At 45.2% G+C, this 22,276-nt stretch overlaps 1 protein-coding gene across 1 annotated transcript; it reads right to left on the reverse strand.

Annotated features, from left to right (window-relative positions):
• Window positions 1-6,679: 6,679 nt before the first annotated feature.
• LOC119695835 (urea transporter 2-like) lies at window positions 6,680-21,419 on the reverse strand. The gene is made up of 8 exons (XM_038125004.1): window positions 21,232-21,419; window positions 19,127-19,316; window positions 18,574-18,702; window positions 15,579-15,771; window positions 13,887-14,034; window positions 12,237-12,371; window positions 10,212-10,261; window positions 6,680-8,957 (listed from the first exon to the last, which is right to left on the reverse strand). The coding sequence occupies exons 1-8, from the start codon at window positions 21,395-21,397 to the stop codon at window positions 8,688-8,690; spliced, it is 1,281 nt and encodes a 426-aa protein (XP_037980932.1). The 5' UTR covers window positions 21,398-21,419; the 3' UTR covers window positions 6,680-8,687.
• Window positions 21,420-22,276: the final 857 nt, after the last annotated feature.

Below are 22,276 nucleotides of genomic sequence, written 5' to 3' on the forward strand. Positions count from 1 at the left end.
GCTCTGGGAGACCAGGTATATGTGTGCAAATTGATCATGCAGGTGACACAGGGGACTAGAGAGTTTCCTCTTGATTTTAGGCATGTGTGAACACCACTTGGTGCTGAGGACAAGGCAGCTGGTGTTGGTGTCTGACAGCTAAGCTCTGTGTGATTTAGGAGGTCTAAGTCTGTGACTTATCTCATCAGTTCTCTGCTGGCAAAGATGCTTGATGTTTCTTCTTCTGTGCTCTCTGGGAAGGTGTCTCTGAGAAGATCCCTTGGACCAAACCCAGTGCTTGACGTGGTCAGAACAGGGGCTGGTCATTGGATCTCAACCAGACACAGCACCAGAAAAATGCTGAATGATCCCTGACTGGTTTAGCTCGCCCGGCAGGAGCTGTCTGGCTGCATCAGCTGGGTACAAAGCTTGAACCGGTCAGCTGTGCCAGGAAAGATTCTAATGGCCCTAATTCAGCTTCACACACGTTGGCTTCACTCCTTTCTCAAGCCTAAGTGGCCTTGAAGAGGTGCATTAAAACCACTTGGTAGCAGATTGGCTTTTATTGCTGTTTTTGGCTGTACTCCTTGACTCGGCTTTTACCGATGGGAATAGGCCTGCTCAGGGAGCTGCATCAGCTCTTGGACTCCAACAAGTGCTTTAAAATGGTGTAAATCCTTGAATGGAGCTTTGCAGGTGGCTAAACCCCAAGTCCTGGTCTGCTTTTGCTAGGCTGGGGTGTGGATACGTGGTACATGACCACTGTTTGTGAGAGAAAGGGAGGGATCCCTTCCCTGGAAATGCTGACAGCATTTCTCCTAATGCAGCCCACAGAGGTATTGGCTTTCTTGCTGCAAGGACATCTTGCTGCATTGCAGTCACCTTGGTGACCTCCAGGTCTCCTCTGCTGTGCTGCTTTCAGCTGGAGGCCCACCAGCAATGGATGGAATTGTTCCTCCCCAGATGTGGGACTCCACACTTCTTCTGGAACTTGAAGGGGTTCTTGTCAGCCCATTTTTTCCAGCCTGCTGAGGACCCTCTGGTTGCAGCACAGCCCTCTGGTATACCCAACATTACTCCCAGTTTTGTGCCTTCCCCAAATTAGCTGAGGGTGCACCCTGCTCCAACATTCTGGTCTTTAATTGAAAAGTTAAACTTATTATGCCTGGCTAACATCACTGATGACTGGGCTCTAAGTGTAATTTGTGCCACTGATTAAAATGTTTTGAGCCCAACCATTCAGGCAGCTTTCAATCCAACTTGCTTCACATTTATTTAGCCCATACGTCATTAACTTGTCTGTGAAGATGGTGTGGGACAGAGTGTCAGAATGAGGTGATGCTCCAATTTTGCTGCAGCGAGGTAAGGGATCATTGCAGCTCACCTGGGCTGACTGTGAGCAAACCTAATGTTTCACTTCCAGAAGTACTGCCAGTCTGTGGTTATTCTGGAGGTGTGTGGAGAGCTGACAGTGGTTATGGAAGTATGGCAGGAGTGAGAGAGAGCCCATGTCCTGGCTAAGGACACAGATCCTCTGGCCAGCTATGGTCTGTCCTGTCCCACAGGCAGGGTTCCTGGAGGAGCAGGTCAGCCCCCACCATCATCTGTGGCCACTTTGCTTTTCATCATCTTGTTTTTATGAGTGAGTGAAGAGTGGGAAAATCTGTTTCAGCACAGAGCACCACAGGGTCTGTCACAATCTTGGACTTGTTTGCTAGCAGCAATAGTTTTGGGTTTATACAAAGCCAACAGCTGAATGGGAATGGGAAGCTTCTATCCCTGCATTTTGGCCTGTCAAACTCTCTAGAGAAAGCTGCTGTTTGACATTCCCCTGTGTGGCAGTGGGATGGGGCTGGGTACAGTCTGTGCTCTGCTCCAGTGTCCATCTCCCTCTTGTGGTGTGACTCCAGCACAGCCACATGTGCAGCTGTGGGAATCGCAGCAAATATTCTGATCTCCAGTTTTAGAGGGCTCACAAACAGCAGTTCCCTTGCCCTGGCACAGTCCAAACTCTTTGTGCTCTATCTGCTGCTACGTGCACTGCTCTTAATGATGTATGCTCCCAAAATTACCAGTTCTCCTAATGCATACACATCACTTCCCTCCTGTTCCTACCTGCTCTGGAGACCCACTGTCCTTTCTGTCCACCTTGACATGCTCTCATGACTCACCTTCTCAGTCCAAGAGTGCATAAGTGATACCTGGAAACCAGCTTATTGATTAGGAGTGGCAGTCTCTGTATCCTGGGATAGGAGTGGGGCAGGAATGAGTGAAGAGCAGGTTGAAATTGTCTTACAGCTACGGTAGTGTGTAAAAAAAGCTCTGCTCTGTCATGGCAAAATAAGTGGCAACTTCAGAGAGAGGTGCAGACTCTCCTCCTGCAGGCTGGTGCTCTGAGTGCTGGGATAGAAAACAACTCCTCTGTTTCAGCTGCAGGTTTTTCAGGTGTTGGTTCAAAAGGTTGCTGCTGGTGGGAGAGGGGAATTGTTTGGAAAGGCACCAGTTAGCCAAGGCCATCACATGCCAAAGACTGCAGTGGTGGTTCAGCAGGCTGGTGATGAGGAGCTGCCCCCTGGAACCATCCCATTCACCAGTGTCAAGATTCCCATGGTGTCCAGCTTGGGAAATGTGTCTGAGGCTCCAGGAAGGACTAGATAGTCATCTGTGTCATGAAACCCAGTGAGATGCAGGTCAAAGAAAATCCCAGTGCGTTGTTCTGGCTGGTTCCCCTTGTCTGGTTTTGTGTCCCTTTCCCTTTTTCCAGTCTGCTGGATCATTTTTCCTTCCAGCAATGGACATTTCTCCAGGCTGGTCTGGCTGCCTGTGGTGATGAGATTGAGCAGCAAGTCCTGGGAGTCAGGAGCTGACAGGGAGAAAAGCTTTCTGGTTCATGTCTGTGTCTGAAACTCAAGGCTGTTTGTTTATCTGATCATCTCTAGCATGGCAGACTGGATCATCCACATTAGAATCACAGCATTATAGAATAGTTGTTCAGAGAAGAGCTTTGAGATGATTGAATCCAACCATTATTTTGAAACAGTCGGAAATACTGGAGGGGTTTGGAAGCCTGAGGTTGACTGTATTGCTGTATTTCAGTAAAGATGGGAAATTGAAACTCAAATAATCCTAAGTTTCAGCTTCAAACCCCTCTCCTGTTCTCCTGGCTCCAAGGAAAACCCCAAGTTCAAAAAGGCTCTTTTTCTAAACCCACCTCAAGACAGCAGGATCCTGTTAGAAATAACAAAGCTGGACAGACTTGCCTCTTTTTATGACACAAGGCAAAGTGTTTCTCCGCTTCTTCATTTACTTTTACAATTTGAGAGTCAATTCACTTCCCTGCATCCACTCTCAGCTTAATAATCTTCCCTGCCCTTCCTGCTTCCCTTGCCCTGATGGTAGGTGAGTCTCACCCAGGGTATGGCTGATTCCAAGGATCCATTCTCACAAAGCTGTGTGTTGTAGGAGATGTATGTGTTGGGCCTTAACACAGAGCAGAATACTATAATTTTTCCAGCAAGAAACTCTTCCAGCCTATAAATCCCAGTCATTATTACTTTCTTGCCAAGTAGTTCTTGGAAGATGCTGTACATAGCATGGGTTACTGATCAACAAGAGAAAGAGGACTGGTAGCATCCAGAAATGAAGCATCAGACAGTAGAAACAACTGAAAATTAATAGTCAGTGCAATGGATAGAGGGAGAGTTGGCTGTGGGTGGGGTTATGGGATTTTGCAAGCAGTGCTACAGAGTGACATTTTCATGCACAAGCACAAACAGGTATAAATCCATTTGCAAAAAAAATTGCACATTTTGAGGTAGGCAAAAGAAAAAAAAAGTCATATCTATTGGGTAATTCAGTTTCTGTGAAGGTAAAATGTCCTAGAAGTGATTTAATTTGCACAATGAATTAAGCCCACTTGGCAACAGCAAGAAACCATTGCTGGCTGACAGTTTGTCATCACCTCTGAATTTTTTGTTTTCTCCAAAGACAGGAAGTCTCTACCTGATTTCTGGCTGAGTGGTTCTGCAGAGCAGAGATTTTTGGAAGACAGAGCAACAGACCTGCCAGCACTTGGCTGAAATGAGGGAAGTGTGGAAATGCAGTGTCAGGTACAGGACAAGGTGTGCCAGGGGAAAAAATACTCCAGACCATCCTGAGCTGCACAGGTCAAGGATGCCTCTGCCTCTCCGCCTTTGCCTTTTGTAATTCAGTACACAGCACAGTTTAATTTGCAGGGGCTGAGATATCCTAAACAGCCCCAACAATTGAGCATTTTGGGTGGTGACACAGTTGGATGTTTTTGGAAGGGCTTCTGCACACACTTGGTGCTTCAACCCTGCTGTGCTGTGTGAAGATGCCCATTCTGGGAGCAGGGATTTCTGTCTGCCTCAGCTGTCTGTGCAAAAAGCTACCCCTGGAGGTGGATGCGAGGATGCAGTTCTGTGAGACTAAGCTCTTGAATGTACAGAGGTTACTGCGTGCTCTCAGGAGCTGCTGAATGAGAAGTCAGAGATACCCAAACTTATTGCCAGGCAAAACGTGGTGGGAGAAACCTCTGCTTCCCACGGAGCCATCCCAAGTCTTATCCCACCACTGGGATATGTGAATTCCAGCTGTGGCAACAGCTGTAGGAATTTGTAAAGACCCCCTGAGAACTGTAAAATCAACTGCAATCAAGGGCTTGTTTCCTGTTTGAACTATTTCCATCTCCCAAATTAAAACTATAGAGGAAGAGGGAGTGAGGAAAAGCATTCAACAAACAGGTTTCTCCCTCAGAGTGGTGATATTTCTGCAACCCTGGCAAATGTGATCTACAGAAAACCTAAATAATTCTGCAGTGTTGGATAATATGTCTGTCTTTGCAGACTGGAGATGTCTGGCATGGACAGAGCACAGAGCAACTCCCCAGCAGCTGGATATTTTTAGGAATTATCTTATTCTGACAAGTTTTGAAGTTTTGGGTTTTTCAGCTTGTAGGAAGGCCCCATGTTGCTCGACTGCCCCTCTGGAACACAGAGCCCTTCCTGGTGTTTTCTGGTGCCTGCTGGGATGCTGGCTGGCTCCCTGTGCCAGCAGCCTAGGTGCTGGGGAGAGATGCATACTCTCCCTGTATCTGATGATTTCAGGCTCCTGAATCAGTGCAGGTCTGCACCGATTGCTTGCAGGTATGGGAAGAAGGGGTGTCACATTGCCGAAGAGCTGAAGGAAAGGACAATATTTATTTTAAACTCACAGCAATGTTGAATGGAACAAGAAGTAGGGCCCAGGCTGTGCAGCAAAGCAGCTCTGGTTGCTTGACAGTACAGTCCAACAGGGAAATCTGTTCATCAGACTTTAACCCACCATGCTTTGCTGGCCTGTGAGGGCCATACAGTGCTGCAGCCACTTCTCTCCATCACTGTTTGGAAGCACAGCTCTGGGTTTTCCAGGTTTGCACTTCCCTGGTGCTGACACCTCCTCTTCTGGTCTTCCTCTGTGCTGCTCTTCCCATCAGCTCCTGAGCCCTGTGAGGAGTTGATTAGGTCTCAAAAAAGATCAGATGATGGAAATCAGTTTTAGAGTGGAGACCAGGAAAAAATTCATTTTGGAAAGGGCTGTCAAACACTGGCCCAAGGAAGTGATGGAGCCCTCGTTCATGGAAGGATTTAAATGCCATGTGGATGTGGCACTTGGGGACATGGGTTAGTGACAAGTTTGGCAGTGCTGCGGGAGTGGTTGGACTCGAGGATCTTAGAGGGCTGCTCCAGTCTAAAGGATTTTGTGCTTCTCTGAATCAGGAGGGAAACTTTGTGCTCCAGCAATGAGGATGCTCCAGAGCAGGTGGCAGTGTGGCTCTGACCTCTGCTGCAAATGTCCACTGGGAAAGCAAATCCCTTTCCTCCACCTTCCCTCCTGCAGCTTTGCTAATTATTCATGAAAAGTCATTACCAGCTCAGTCATCCTGGAGCCACCAATACCCAAGCCAAGGCATCTAAAGGGCTTGCCCCAGCTTTTTCTGTATGAGTTCTGTGGCTGATCTTATCAACAGAGCCACCTATGTCTGCAGGAGAAGAGTTGAGAACTTCCTCTCAAAGAGCAAAAGTTGCTTTTTTTTTTTTTTTTTCCTTTTAGGGGGTATGAAACAAATGTAAAAGTAAGAAAAATAATATTTGAAGCAATAATGTAAGCATTTTTCTTGGAACTGCATAGTGTATATACTATTTTTTACATTGAGCTCCACTTACAACAGAATTGTCTTAATTCACTGGGAAGCTCTCTTGCAATTCCTTCACTTTGATAAGTCTGTTCTGCTTTTTAATTTTTTAAGGCAAACTTTTAGAAGGCTGGTTTTTTCATGTGCTATGGCTAGGCCAGGTTTTGGTTTGTTCAGGAGCATTTATTTAATGCTGTTTAAGGTGGAGGTGAGCTGGGTGGAGTGATGACTCTAACTGCAGAAGAGACAATTTATTTTTCCCCTTTAATGGTCATATTTGTTTTATGTTAGACCTCTGGGAGCTGTCACAAAATTATTAGTCCCACTGAAAATTCTACATTTTTTCTCTCTTAATGAAAATTTTCATAGAACTCTCCAGATATCAGACTGCTGGGCTACCACTGATAGCTTCAGTTAGTGCTTTTATTGTCTGCTGTTCCCTTGCAGGAGACACTTGATTTGTCTTGCCTGTTTTCAAGAATTATTAGTACTAGCTATAGTTACTCAAATCTTTTGATTAGCTAGAGACTTAAAAAAGCTGTTTATACTCTATTTTTTATGGAAGGCTTCAACTCTAGAAATTGCTTTACTAATTTATTTTAGGATGGATTTTCTTGTGGCTGAGGAATTAATGCCTGCAGTGGCACTTACATGACAAATCCTTTCCAATAGCCATATTGTGCCTGGGATTCACTGTTATTTTTAGGAAAACAAACAATATGTTTGGCATAACTAAATGCAGTTGTGGTTTTTCTACACAAATACTGTACCAGCATTATTTTGCAGTATTTTTTCCAGTAACTTTGCATTTCTACCATTCAAATATTTCTCTAATGCTGTGCATGAGCTAAATTAAACTGTTAATGAATAAGCTCTCCTAGTTTTTATGTGCTACATATTTCATTGACTGCTGTAGAGAGAAGGTCTTCAGGCAGTTGTGTGTCACCTCTTGTGTTATTCTGCCTCTCTTTGTCTCTCTACAGCAGCAGCAACAGGGGGATGTCCCTCATCTTGCAGTTTGCAGTGACCTTGGGAGACTGCTTTGGTGCTAGCATTAGTTTGCTGATATCATGGCTCAAAGGATGTCTCGGAAAAGAGGGGAGGAAGTAGGACCTAAATTTTACCAGAATTCCTGGAATGCCCTCCCTTGTTTAAAAAAAAAAAAAATCTGAACATAAACAACACTGTGTTTTTGTCTCCCAGGATGAATTCATTCTTGGATGCTGTTTCTAGGGGATATTTAGAGGGGTGGCAGATTGATGGATGCTGCTGGATTCTAGGTGATTAAGGCACAAATAATCCCATGAGCACCACCCAGGCTCACCTTTTTAAAAAGTGTTTTTTCGAGCTGGAATCCCACCTGTTCAAAAATACTCACATGGATCTCCAAAACAGCCTTACAGCGTGAGGCAGAGAGGACAGCTTCTGATCTGAGTGTTTGTGGTTGCACAGCCCCTTTGCATTTTAAATCTTCGCATCCCTTGGGTTTGTGATTTTAAACTGACCTTGTAAAACAACTTTAGAGTGAGGAAGCCTTTCTGCCAGGTCTTCTTCACAGAGGTTTTGGCAAAGGTTCCTGAAAGAATCCTCCTTAAGGCAGTTGGAGCTTCCCTGCTGTAAGGATTTTGAGGAGGCATAAAGTGGCAGTGGTAACTTTTGACCTGTTAATTTCTCATGGTCTAATGGAAAGGATCTGGTCCTCTGTCAAAGGAAGAGAAAGAACTGCCACCAGCAGCAGATGTTTATCCCATTATTTACATGAAGCTTTTTATTTCTCATTGGATATGTGTAGGGATTCCCACTTGCTATCCTGCAATCAGCAGGAGAGAGAGAGATCTTCAATTTGCAAGACAGAAAATTATTCAAGGAAAAGAAGAATGTTTGATCACTGCTAGCTAGTCGCTCTTCTAGTCTGATTAAAGCATATATATTCATTGCCTTGGCACTTAATGAGGAGCCAGGAGATGGCACCAAAAGTGCTACAGGATGTGCTCTGTAAGAATATTTACCTGTGTGTGTTGTAGCTGTTAAGAGGTATTAAATGGGTTAGACATTGATGGCACACAAGAAAGGAAGAGAGCAGTCTGTTTATTTCACTTTCAAATATACATGCTCTTAATTTGAAATGCAGCTCTTCGTTCTTACATTATTTATTATTATTAGACACCAATGCCTTCTCAGCATATTTATTTTGTTAAATTACACCTCTGAAATTAAATGCAGCCTCTTGTCATCTTTAATGTTCTTCTGCCTATTCTTATAATTATTATTGATAAGAGGTGACTTTCAAGTTAACAGCCACTGGATTGATAAGGCAGCTGTTATTACGTTACCTGAGTGCTTTTTGGAAAGCTTAGCTCAAGGGCAAACCGTGATTTCTCCAGTGTGGAATGCTGAATCCCCAGCCTGCAGACTGCTGGCAAAAGTGGTGTTTGTGGCTGTGCTGTGCCTGGGTGATGTCTGAAAAGCTGCCCCCAGACTTTCCCCCGGGCTGCAGAGTTGTGTGTGCCTGCAATCAGTGAGCGTGGCGGCTCTTGGGGGTGCACAGTGGGGTGACCCCGCTGTTAATTTTTGGGCCGTCAGAGGGTTTCTGCTCCTTTCGCTTCTGCTCTTCCCTCCTGCTCTCCGAGGCCCTTCTCCTCATTCTCAGGTAGTAGATCCGGTTGGCTTCTGGGTGGGTGACTTTGCAGAGCGGCATTTTGTAGATGGCCGGGTTTTCGGAGGTTATCAGCAGGAAGAGGAGCGCCGAGAGGCAGAAGGGCCAGGTGCACACTGGCAGCCCGAGCTGGCAGGGGATACAACAGACACAGGGCAGCACTTGGGTACCACTTTTTGGTCTCTGTGCTTATTCCTGCCTGTGGCTAAACTCTTGCATTTGGGAAGCTGGGAGGGCCTTGGTTTCCCTGAAGACACAGTGGCTACCAAATGCCAATTCAGCTGGAGACACAGAGATCTGGGGCTGCACAAAGCATCTGACACTGCACACCTCAGTCCTGTCAGAGGTGCAGCTTCAATAGTGGTGCTGGACGGAACCTGGCACCAGCATTGAAGCAACTGAATCAGGCTCCAGAGCTCTGGTGGCTGCAATGAAAGCCAAGACACCCAGCTCACATGTGGACACCTGAATTCTCTAACAGAAGAGCCAAATTCTACCCTCTCTGCTCTGTAAAATATGTATAGAGAGTACTATTCCTGCATATTCTCTCTCCCCAGTGACAATATGATGCTGGCATCACATCCAGCCCTCAGCCCTCTCTGTTCCCCCACCTCTGGACCTGAAGTGAGGTCTTCCAAAAGCAGGATCACCGAGACAAAAAGTGGATGTCCTTTTTCCGATGCCTCCCAAAAGCAGGTGTGCTTAAAGAAGGCCATATGTGGGGACCAACATAGTACTGAGAGGGTGCCAGATGAAAATGTTCAGTGCATGAAGCTGCTAGTTCTAATATTTTTTTATTTTAAGTTAGTAAATCAATTTAATTAAAATATGGTTTTGCTTTAATCTCTCAGATCTTAAAGAAGAAGCAGAGCCTGACATTTCTGTCTTCACTCCTTTCTTGATTTGTCCAAATATAATAACTTTGTACTGAAGAGAACAGTCTCCCCCTCATTTTAGTTCTCATACCCAGTTCAAACATCAATAATATCTGTGGGCAGTGTTGGAGAAAGACCTTGAATGAAGAAAATGAAAATTTAATCATTTGGAATTGCTGAAAGATAGTGTTCAACTAAGTATTTAATCTCAAACCATATGCCATTGCTGTAACTCACATATACATGCACAGCCCTGTTGTGGATAACATGCTTCAAAGGTCTTTGAAATCTTATTACCAGATATAAAGTCTTCAGGGGCACAATTCAGCTGACGTAGGGTTTGCACAAGACCTGCCTACTGGCTGCAGCATTTTCATTTCAGTGTTGTCACAGCTGACATGGAGAATTTTGAGGCATTTACTTAATGTTATATTTGAACAAATCAAGATGCAGTTAAAAAAACCCAAACCAACAAACCCTCAGGTAAAACACAAAACCCCACACTTACCACAGAGAGTGCATTAGCAAGAGCTGCTCCGGAGTAGGCACAAAATAATGCTGAGAAGAGAAGACCAAAGAGTGCTCAGGATGAGGAAAATAAAATAAAATAAAATGAAAATTAAAAAAAAAAAGAGCCAACAACATTTTCCAAATGCACAGCAAAATATCCTTTCAGCTACCTAACGTGAGGATCACTGCTAGAGTTCAATTAGCTGAAATGTCCCAAGAGAAAATGGCCTCAAGTTGCACCAAGGAAGATCTAGGTTGAATATTAGGGAAAATTTTCTTTACAGAAAGGGCTGTCCAGCCCTGGCACAGCTGCCCAGGGCAGTGGTGGAGTTCCCATCCCTGGAGCAGCTGTGTGGATGTGGCACTTGGGGATGCGGGTTAGTGGTGGCCTTGGTAGGGTGGGGCCACAGTTGGAGCCAGTTGATGATCTTGGAGGTATTTTCCAACACAAATGATTCTGTGACTGCCTTTTGTTCCATCTGCTCTGCAGAGATGGATGGTGAATGAAGAACATGGTTTTGTCAAGATGAAGTGATGTTGGCATTTTTTTTATCTTTAATTTCATTTGGCACTACCTGACCCACATGCAGTGGGAATTGCAGAAATTCTCCAGCAGGGCTGGATTCCAGAAATTCTCTGCCCTGTGGCTTCATACCACAACCAGTTACCAAACGGTCTCTTTGCCCCAGGATGCCAGGATGGCAGAACAGGAGGCAAAGTCAGGCACCTAAGGGTTAAATCAAGGAAGGGAAAGCTACTGAGAAATCCAGAAACTGTGCTCAGGACACTGAGATAAAGATAACTGGAGCCTGGGCATATTTTCACAGGAATGTCTTAACTGGGAAATTTCTTAAACTGTTCCCAGAGTGTCTGGTTTTGGCTGCTGTTGGATGTGGAGTCTTTGGGTGGATGGGTTTTAAACTAGCCTGGTGCAACAGCTCCCTTCTTATGACACATTTCCCCCAGTGATACATACAATCATGAAAAGGCTGCTTCTATGAATCTGTTGAGTTGCTAATTGGTTAAACATGCTCATGGATTAACTTGTGCTCATTCCACAAACAGTAGTTCCACCCTTTCTAGATGTTTCCATATTACCAGGATCTAAAAGTATTCTCTCTGTACTCGCACAATCAAGCCAATGCTGATGCTGCCAGAGAAACAGGTCTTGCACAGTGCCTATTTTTGGGACAGACAGAGTGATGGTTGATTCTAAGCCTGTGCTCCTGTCTTAGGTTGGAAATGCAAGATGTAGCTGGGGGTGTGTATTCTATCACCATCTGTTACAGGTGGGGCAGTTATCTTCTGTTCATTGGGCCACCTGTTAAAACCGAGTGGGGAAGGTTTTCTTAATCTCTTCCACAACCAATCCTCCCTCTGGAAAATATCTTCTGTTCATGGGCCAGTGAATGTCCCTGCATGGCTGATAAAATTACATCATCCCACTGGGAGATACTCCACTCATGGGGAGGAGCCAAGCATTCTTACCTGGATACAATCTGACCCTGGGAACACCACAGCAGCCTTTGCCCACTGCATTCCCAGAGGAGCAGCTTTCTTCTCCACTGCATTCCCAGGGGAAGACCAGGCCCATCTCCAGCAGCCCTGGAGCTTCAGAGACAAACTCCACCCTTCTGCAGGATCCCTGCTCCAGCAGAACCACAGCTGGCACTGCAGGAGGGCTTCAGCCACCACTGAATGGGACTGCTGCCAACACCCTCGCCCCCAGGGTGTCTGGTCCTATTCTGACTTTGTCAATGTTGTTTTGTATTACTGTATTTTATTTTTATTTTTTCTTTTAATTTTTATTTTTTTCTAATAAAGATCTGTTATTCCTACTCCCATATCTTTGCCTGAGAGCCCTTTAATTTCAAAATTAGAATAATTTGGAGGGAGGGGGTTTGCATTTTCCATTTCAAGGGAGGCTCCTGCCTTCCTTAGAGGACATCTGTCTTTTGAAACCAAGACAGCTCCTCATAAGCTGCCCAAATTTTTGCCTTCCCTTTATGTAAAAGATACTCACCACAGGCAAGTGAGAGCAAATGTGTCTGCCAGGTCAGGGCGTAGAACATGCCCCCGATGGCAATGCAGGCCAGGGCACAGTTGTAGTTGTGTAAGCCAAGGTAGATGCTGTCAAACGGGGATGCAATGCTCAGAGCTGCAGGACAAAGGCAAGGCTGTGAGCTCAGGTATGAGGGGAACCTAGAGGAGGAATCTGTCATCTCTCCCTCATAACATCAAGGTGGGTTTGTCTGTTCTCACACACACACAGGAAAAGGAGGATGTCAAAGGAGGCTCATTATTTTGGAGGCCTGATAATGTCCCTGCTTTGGAATTTGGCCCAGTCTCAAAGGTTTAATTCAGAGAAAACTTCCTGTGTATTCACTGAGTGTGTTGTATGCACACACACAGGTGGAGGATCCAGCCAGAGTGTGGGAAAACCTTCTCACCTGGGCTGAGAAAGCAGAAAGCTGTGCTCACGCACACTGTTTACACCTCATTTAAACCCTAATTTTGAATATCAGAGGCATAACTGCATGTCTTTTATGGGAGCAAGCAGAGTTTTTCATTTTTTCCTAGTGATCTTTGTGAGATACGGTCTAGTTACTTGAGGTGGTCACTTTACCTGAGCAGTGGAAATGCTCCACAAGGATGGGAGCTGGGGGTCTACCATAAATTTGTCCTCTCAGAAACTTCTGCAGGATTTCTTACAGGCTTCAGGAGTACCAGTGAAAAGGAGAGCTCAATATGTAGTGCACAGACCACTTTTCTGACACTAGCAATATAAATGCATTTCCTTCTATATTGTTGTCATCTGTCCTCTGTTTTATCACCATGCTTGTCCCCAGAAACTTTCCCCTGACCTTTCCCTTCTAGATTGAATGTCAAACCTCTACAAGACCTGCCATATGCTCTCAGCCATACAAACTGTGGACAGTTTTGTTTAAAATCATGAATATAAGGCAGCTCCATTGTGTACAAAGTGCTTCAGAGCACAGATAAATTTTTGGATCACTGCCTTTTCCAAGGAATCAGACTACACTTATTCTGTCATCTGTATTTATTAAAACTGATCTCTTAAGTGGCATTAATGTTGCCTAACCTCTAGGGTCTGCTTCATGTCTCTCAATATTGTTTCTCTCTGGTTAGTGGAGAGACAGGACATTTTTAGTGGCATTCATTTTGGTATTTTGACAAATCCACAGCAGGGCTGAGATCCCAGAAAAGAGGGCTGAGATCCCAAACTGCATCCCAGAAAAGTTTGTGTCTCTTCCTTGGCTGATTAGTTCTGAGGCAGACCTTTGCTTGTGGTCATCATTTAAAGCAATTGTGGTGGCAAGAAATCAGTTCTTAAAGTCTTTCTCCAGATTTCCTCATGATCTCTATGGGATTTATCCCATCCAGTGGCTAGAGAGTTAAGTAAGGTGGAACAAACCACCTGGCTGAGTTACAAATCTAACAAAAAATGCAAAGTTTAAAGAAAATCTGCTTCTGTTCTTGCCTGCACTGTGTTGTGTGACCATTGCTAAGAGCTTTGAAATTTAAAGACAGTTTGAAAGATGAGAGTGTTGTCCCAACTACAGCCCAGCCGATGCAACTTTAAAGTCTGGACAGAATCTGGCTTGGATCAAGATACCTTGGTTGCAAAAATAATTTGGTCAGTATTTCTTACCTGCAAACATCCCCACGGCTGATCCAATTGCAGCATGCAAACAAATCAGTGGGGAAGAGATGAGCAGAGCCACAAGGAAAATCCCTCCAGTCCAGGGGTTTCCACAACCATACACTTGACCAATCCCAACTGGGATGGATTGTAAGAGCTGCAGCAGATGGCAGAAAAGGGCTTGTTATTTGTTGTCTGTCTGTGCCCTGAGGGACCCAGCAGATGTTGTGTCCAAGCTATTAGCTGAAAAGGGAATGAAGAAACCCTGGCTCTGAGTTGGAGTCTGAGCACCTCATAGAATCCCAGAATGGTTTGAATTGGAAGGGACCTTAGATCACCTTCTTCCATTCCCTGCCGTGGGCAGGGACACCTTCCACTGTCCCAGGTTGTCACAAGCCCCATCCAACCTGGCCTTGGACCCTGCTAGGGATCCAGGGGCAGCCACAGCTGCTCTGAGCACCCTGTGCCAGGGCCTCACAACTCTCACAGGGAAGAGATTTTTTTCCAATATTTAATCTAAACTTATTCTCTTTCAAATTGAAACCATTTCTCATTGGGGGGAATAGCTTCAAATGTCCCTCCAGGCACTTGTAAGCAGTGTCCCTCCACCTTTCCTACACAATCTCTCCCAGTATTGGAAGGTCTTAGTTAGGTCACCACAAAGCCTTCTCTTTTTCCAGGTGGAATAAATCCAGTTCTCCAAGCCTTTTCTTTTAAAAGGTATGCTCCATCCCTCCTCTGGATTCATTCAACAGCTCCACGTCCTTGTGCTGTTGGAGCAGGGCTGGGGCAGCTCTGCAGGTGGGCTCTCACCTGAGCCCAGGGGCTGAGGGCCAGAATCCCCCCTGCCCTGCTGCCCACGCTGGGGGCTCAGCCCAGGGCAGGGGGTTCAGGCTGGGGCAGGTCCAGCTCTCCCCCACAGCACCCCCAGCTCCTTCTCCCAGGGCTGCTCCCTCTGCTGACCTCCAGCCTGGGTTGATCCCAGGGGCTGCCCTGGCCCAGCTCCAGCACTTGGCCTTGTCAAACCTCATGAGATTCCCCTGGGCCACTTCTGCAGCCTGTCCAGGTCCCTCTGGATGCCATCCCATCCTCCAGGTGCAGCAGCTGCACCTCCCAGCTTGGTGCCATCTGCAAATCCCCTGAGGGTGCCCTGGATCCCTGTGTCTGTGTCATTAATGAAGATATGCAATAACAGTGGTGGCCAGATGGACCCCTGAGGGACCACCTGGGACCCTGAGCCACTGACCACAACCCTCTGGATCAGTTACCCTGTTCTCTTTTGGGAAGGTGACCCTCCAGGGCTAGAGCTAGACATGAGGGGACTGAGTATAAATGAGTTTCTGTCACTTTGAAATCCTGATGTTTCCTCTGAATTTTCATATTGCTACTAACAGTGTTGCTGATGTTTTTCTAACCTGGACAGGAGGAGGTAATATCCAGATGTGTGCTGGATGTACACTCAAGACTAGTTTTGGGCCAACCCAAGTTCGAGGGGAATGAGAGGCATGGGTTCTCTGCTCTCTGAGGCTCCACCAGCCTTTCTGCTGGATGAACCAGGACTATCCCTGGGGATTCTGTGGCACTGAACCAACCCATGTACTTCTATGAATTCTGACCCACGTAAAAATGTCACCCAGAGGAGAACACCTTCATGCTCACCTTTTCAGTGAAATACCAAAAACCTGTTGGTGTGAAGCTTACCAGTGGCACATTGATGTCAGACCAGGTGATATTGGGCACTGCAGCTACGGGCTTGATGAGGGTTGTGGGGAAGAAGGGGTTGTAGTGTCCTGTGGCTGCCAGGTACAGGGTGACTGCAATGTTGAAGGGCAGAGTGAAAACAGGAAGGTCCCATTTGCTGAAGATTGATCCCAAAGCACTGGACAGTACTGGGCTGAGAACAGGAGAAGAAATAGAATTATAATTTATAATTATAATTTCATCACATTTTATTAGTGGTGAGACAGCCTGCCTCTTTGGTCACAAAATGATAATTTTGGCAAATAAAGGCCAATACAGTTTCTTGTAGCAATGCCAGGTGGTGAATACCTTAATATCTTAATCTGCATCAAACAAAGAATTGTCAAAAGCTGTTCATCTTTCTGAAGAAAATAACGTCACATCTACGTTTCCATCCAATACAGCCTTTGAGCATGGACAGAGACAGGCAATCTGACTTACTATTCAGTTTAAAATTTGAATAAAAAGCAGAAAAGGAAGTTTTGGGTATGTCACGTTAAGAACTGGGGAGAACTTTAGATGGTCTAAAAAAGCTGCTGTCTTGAGGAAGCAGAAGGGAGTTGGAAATTGCCCAATTTGCTTTTCTTTTGGCCTTTTTTGTTTTGTTTTGTTCTTGTTTAAACAGTTTGAAGTGTATCAGGAGATGGGTCTGGAAGAGAAATAAAGCAGAAGTGATCAAAGGCAGTGGAAAATCTTCCGTTAAGAAAGATAAAAATATTTACTGTGCTGGACACTATTTTTGGGGACTATGAGGCCCAACAGAGTGTGAGATGAAATCACCACTGTAGCAGATCTGGGCAAGGTGTTGGTACCAGACTTCATTCAGACCTTGACTGATGTAATTTTGTGCTGCCCAGGTATCATCTGAAATCATACACAGTTTACTGAAAACTGAGACTTGTTTTTAAGTAGCTTGATTGAATATTTTTAGCATGTAAAGTATTTGGGGTGAGACTCAACCTACAGTCAAAACACAAAAACCATATAAACCTTGAAATACCATGGCCTTTCCAAAAGTTCTTGTCTGTAGAACCTGGGATATAATATTTGATCTGCTTTCCTCAGGACATTTCCAGACTCCCTGATTTCCACTTGATGTGTGTGTCCTACATGAAGATCTTTATGGGAGCATATTGGCAAGGTAATATGTGTTTTTTATGAGCCCCAGAAAGCTCAAAGGAGAGAACAAATGGCCAGTCCTTTGTGCAAATGGCCAGTGTTCTCCTTCAAGCTGTGCTCTTCTGCTACAGGTGAGCTGAATAGCTCTGATGGTCTACTCCAAGTAGTGGTGAACATTACAGTTTATAAAAAATCAATTTAAGGACTTTAAGTTTTTCAAGGAACTGGATTTGAGCCCTAGAAGGTCATTAAGCTGGTTATAATAAAAAACAACACCATCCAAGTTATTTGACATTTCAATAGCAACATCTTGTGTCCTGCTGTACAGATACTATCAGTGGGAAAAATGCTTTGTTCTCCCTGTGTAATCTCAGATGAAGCCTATTCTTTTTTTGACAAGTTTGGATCCCAAAGGAGTTTACAGATTTCCTTGCTTGCAGCTGTAGGGAAAAAAAAATCAGTACTTCAGTGAAAATGGTGCCCTAATTTCTGTGCTGAAATACAAAGCTCCTGTCACTTATGCATCTTGTCAGGAAAGAGGAAACAGTTAAATAAATGCTGACTTCTAAAGCTGAAAGTCAAAGTACCAGTTAAAAAAATCTCTGAAGTGTCTGATTTTAAAATATTTCTGCTCTGCCCTCAAGACTTGTGAACTAAACAATGAAGAAAATTTTTAACAAAAGGCCTCAAGGAATTCTGGCAGATAAGACAAACTAAACATTCTTGCAACATGTCCTGGGTTTTGAGAGATTGTTATAAAATGACCTTTGCTGAGAATGACTAAAGAAATGAAATATAAAACAAATCTGATCTTAAAAGCAGTGAAAATCCAATAATGGTTTGCATCTTACTGCTTACAGTGATAAAATGTGACTATTAAATTAATTTCAGTTAAGGCTGTTAAACAGATTCTGCAGTGCTGTTCAGATCCATATTTAAAAATGGCAAAATTTAATCCTGGATGGACGCAGCCTGTCCTTTGGAGCTACTCTGAGGAATTAATTTTGCTCCTGACTGGTTGCGCATCTGGGAAGGAGAATATTGAATTCAGCCCCAGGATGAGCACAGGGTTGATTCAGGGCCTGGATGAGGAAGAAGCCTTGTGGTGTTGGGTGCAATGACCTCCAGCCTGTGCCTGTTCTGCTGCTGAGGGCCATTTTCAGAGGGCTGGGGTGGGGCTGCTTGACCTGTGTGCTATAATCAGTGTTTCTGTGCCCTCAGCTCCTACCACGTTCCCCCACGAGCTCTGTGAGGTGACAAACACAAGCCTCCAGTGCCATCAAGTCCGGAGTCACTGGCGCAGGGCAGAGGGGCCCTCAGTGTGCCTGAGCTGCTTGTAGCCAGACCCATCCTTTGGGAATTGTCCCTAGGAGGAGTGATGCCTCAGGTTTAGCTTTTGTATTTTCCAGATTCTGTACTGCTTTAGTGTGTACTTCTGAGCTTCATATTAGGGGATTGTAAGCTTTCTTCACAGAGTAGGGAGACCAAAAACTTCCTTCTCTAGCTGGGGACCAAGGACAAATGATCCAAATTTCAGGGCCAAGAGCATAAACAACATGGGCTGAAGAGAGAAAAGAAAGAAAGATGGGACTTGGACAATTAACTCCAACATGCAAATGGACCAAAACTAATAAAAGCGTCAGACCCCGTGACCGGCAGTCCATTTTGTGACCATTTTGGTTCATCTTGGGTGCAGCCTTGTCTGGGCTCTGGTGCTGCCTGAGGTGTATCCATTGAGGCCTTGTGACAAATAGAGGCATTCTGCTTTATTCTTTAGCTCTGCCTGGTCTCTGCTCTAGGTCAGCCTTCACAAGGCATCAGGAGCAGTGGCGCTTACCAGGCCATGGAAATCACTGTCACAGGGGGCAGAAGCCACCAGTAGTAGTCCCCTCTGTCAGAGTAGACGGCCATGAGCAGGCCCACCAGGATCCCGTTGTAGCCGTGCAGCCCAGCTGCGATGGATGACCTGCCATGGAAGCAATTGTGAGGCAGAAAGCTTTGCTGAAGGCAGCCCACCTCTGGGGCCCACAGAACTGCAGTTTGTGAGTGTCCTGCCCCTGGTGAAGCGGGGGAGAGAGCAGTGAGATTACTGATGTACTGCCTTGCACCCGTGTGTGGAAGGGGAATGTTTGGGGACTGCTGGATGATGGAGGGGGATCCTTGTGACTCAAAGGAGTCACATGGTTTTGAGGATGGCTATCAGGGAGAAAGAACTGTGTGTTTTCTGGAAGACAGACAGCCACAGGGACAGACCAGGTCTTCTTGGGCCACAACTCTCTTCACCCAAGTCTTCTGTCTGTAACAAGGTTCAGTGACCCATCAGTGAGCTCCAAGCAATACCACAACCATTAATTTTTATTAAGTGCACGAGGACATGATGTGCCATCTACCTGTCCTGGCTGAGGGCCAGCGCAGTTAACGTGGACACAGTGGTTCCAGTGCAGCCTGTGAGCATCCACCAGGGGCTCTGGATGAAAAGCCCCACTAAAATAATCAGCCCGCTGAGAGGGTTGTTGACAAACATCACCTGAGAGGTCCCTCGCAAGATCCAGTCCACCAGCTGAACCATTAAGGGCTTGCCTGGAGGAGATCAAGGCAAAACACTGTTGAAAAGGCATCATTTTAGCAAAGCACAATCTTTGCAGTCCCTTTCTGGGCACAGAACAGAGGTGAAATATTAACATTTCTGTAAAACAGGTCTCTGATTGATTGTTGTCTCTGCATATTTTGCATCTGGCACTTGAGAACTAATAGGGATGTACTGGGCACTGCTATAAAATTTATGGAGGGACAGACAAACAAGTGATTTATTTATGCTGGTCAGAGAATAGTCAAATGATTATTTTCATGGTAGATCACTTTAGATTCTGCTGTAAAATCAATAAGGAGACAGACTCTTTTTGGTGTATAATTCAAATGCAGAGGGGGACTGAAAATACTTTGTATGTATATAGAGAAATAAGAAAAGGAAGCAATTTTGCTGTTTTAGGAAGAAAATCAGCAATCCTGAACAAGGAGGTATGGTGTATATAGGAGATGGGGGTCAAAGTTTTCTAAAAAGTATTTTGAGAACTAAAGAACCTAAATTAGAAAGCAGTAATTATAGCTTGGACAGTACTCAGGGCAAAGAGGCATTTCCAGAGGACAAAGAGTTATTGCTCTTTGGAGAAGGTTATTGAACCTGGACAGAGTAAACAGACACGAAGCACAGATACCTCAGGTGAGTGCAGGGGGAAGGTGGGATGAAAGCAGTGCAATAATGTTTTGCTGCTTGTTCTCCTGCTGCAAACTGACTTGAGTTTTTCTTCTGCATCTCTTCTGGGAAAACTGCAGCCATTTCTGAAGCGCTGTATGTTATTAAAGGATGATGCAAGGAGACTGGATGGGAAAGGGTAGCTGCTTCCATGCACAAGATGTTCAGATGTTCATACAATGTGCATATGCAGGTTTTATTTTCTTCAAGATTTTAAATTAATCATCTTAATTTGATTGTTCATTAGATGCAGCTTAAGGTGCCAGAGTATTTTCTGACTATAAGCAATAACTTATTCCTAAGAATTCCTTCCAGGCAGGGTTAAGGAGGCAGAACAAGGAGGAGGAAGGGGTTGCTTAGAGGAAAATGACCAGGCTTGTCTGTACTAATTTTAATTAGCATTTGATGTTGAGCTATGCAACAGGTATCAGGAATACACTTAGTTTCAGACACAAGCATTAGCTGAAAAAATTCAAATATAACCTGAGGACAGTGGCCAAAGCTTTCCAGAACACTGAATAAGAAAAGTTGCTGACAAAGCGTGGACCACTGGAGTAAAGAGAAAGCAGGAGGAGATATTCCCCTGTGTCTGGGGATAACACTGGTCTGGGTGTAAATGGATGCCTCCTATTTCTCTCCCATTGCTGGAGGTGCACTGCTGACAACTTTAGCTTTGACAGAAGACCCACAGTCTTACACAGCCTCTCGATCCCCAGTAATTATGGGTATTTTGGACTGTCTGCTCATGCATTGCTCCTGTCTGGACAGTGAACCTTTGAGATCAGTCCTGGCTTCTATTTTATGACATTGTAACACCCTCTCAGTACTTATTGCTCCCCCAAGGCTGGGAACTCAAGAGCCTCTTCCTCTGTAAGGAGGCAATTCCCCATTATCAGCCCACAGTTGGATGAGAGACAGTGGCTGATCCAAGGCAGTTACAAAGGAGACTCAACCCCCAGCCCTGCTGTGTGATTCTGGCACTGCTATGTGAGACGTGATGCTAATGACTGTAACTGATTAAGTGTGAAAGACATCTCAGGACTGTGCCGAATTTTGCCTGCTGCCATGGTGATGGCCAGAGGATGCAGTGAGATTGTCTTCCTGAGAGTGAGATAATTAAAAGGCCAGAGTTTGCCATGAGCTTGGACCATGCTGCTTCTGCTCTGCCTCAGGGGGTGAAACACACTTCGCTGGAAGTACTGATGGCAAAATGGATATCCCCAAACATATCCTTCTGCTTACTTTTCATCCACTCTCCATATTCATTCATTTCTCCTGTGAGATACCCAAAACTATGGTGGATCCAGTTTCCACTTCTCCACAGCAGGTCCTGGGCTTTTGGCATCTCCTTCTTGTACAGCTCCCTCTCATTGGGATGTTCAGTCACAACGATCTCGCCGAGATCCATCCTCTTTTGGGTGATGATGAAGGATAACTGTAAATCACAGAGACAATGTGTTACAAAAACATTTTGGGTTGGGCTCTGACAACCTTCAGAACCCAGTGGTGATATCTTTATCAAAGATGGGATGTTTATGGAGAAGGGATCTGCTGGATCCATAGCTGGGAGTGGTGTGTGCTGCAGTGGTGTCTCTTCTGGGGGATGGGGACCAGGCAGTGCCCTGCTGCTGTCATGGGGCTGTGGCACACACACAGAGCTGCAGGGGAAAAGAGAGATGTGGCATGGGTTCCTTGCAGCATCCCACCCTCACTCCAGCTCCTGATGCAGCCTGTGACAAGCTGCTGGTTGGACACAAGACATGACATCTGCCAAGAGACTGAGTAGCACCTGTGTGCTGACCATGCTTGGCTGAGTGTAGCTACTGTGGCAGGTGCTGAGCAGGGAGCCCGATGAAGTTTGTCCAGCAGTGAGCTGGAGCAATGCAAGCAATGCAAATTGCCAGTACAGCAGTAGAGAGCAGGGGACAAGAAAATACAAGAGGAGAGGCTGAAGTGTGTGTCCTTTTTGATGTTGTGAGTTGGTGCTTTTGCATGTCACCAGGAATTTATGATGCTCCTCATTCCACATCTGCCTTTGATGACCAGCAAGAGCAACCTGGGGTAGCATCAAAGCATTGCACGGAAATCAGCATCCACATGTGGCTTTTGACAAGGACAAAAGCACTGGCTCAGGGCTGTGTGCTCCTTAGTTAGCAGGTGAATATTCAGCAGGAGTAGGAGTTTATTAATTTTCCAATTACAGTTGTGGGGCTTTGCTCATTAAAAAATCTATTACCATATGAACATTAAAGAAAAAAAAATACACAAATACACTGCACTGCAGCTT

This window comes from Motacilla alba, chromosome Z (genome assembly GCF_015832195.1).
Source record: "Motacilla alba alba isolate MOTALB_02 chromosome Z, Motacilla_alba_V1.0_pri, whole genome shotgun sequence".
NCBI classification, from domain to species: Eukaryota; Metazoa; Chordata; class Aves; order Passeriformes; family Motacillidae; genus Motacilla; species Motacilla alba.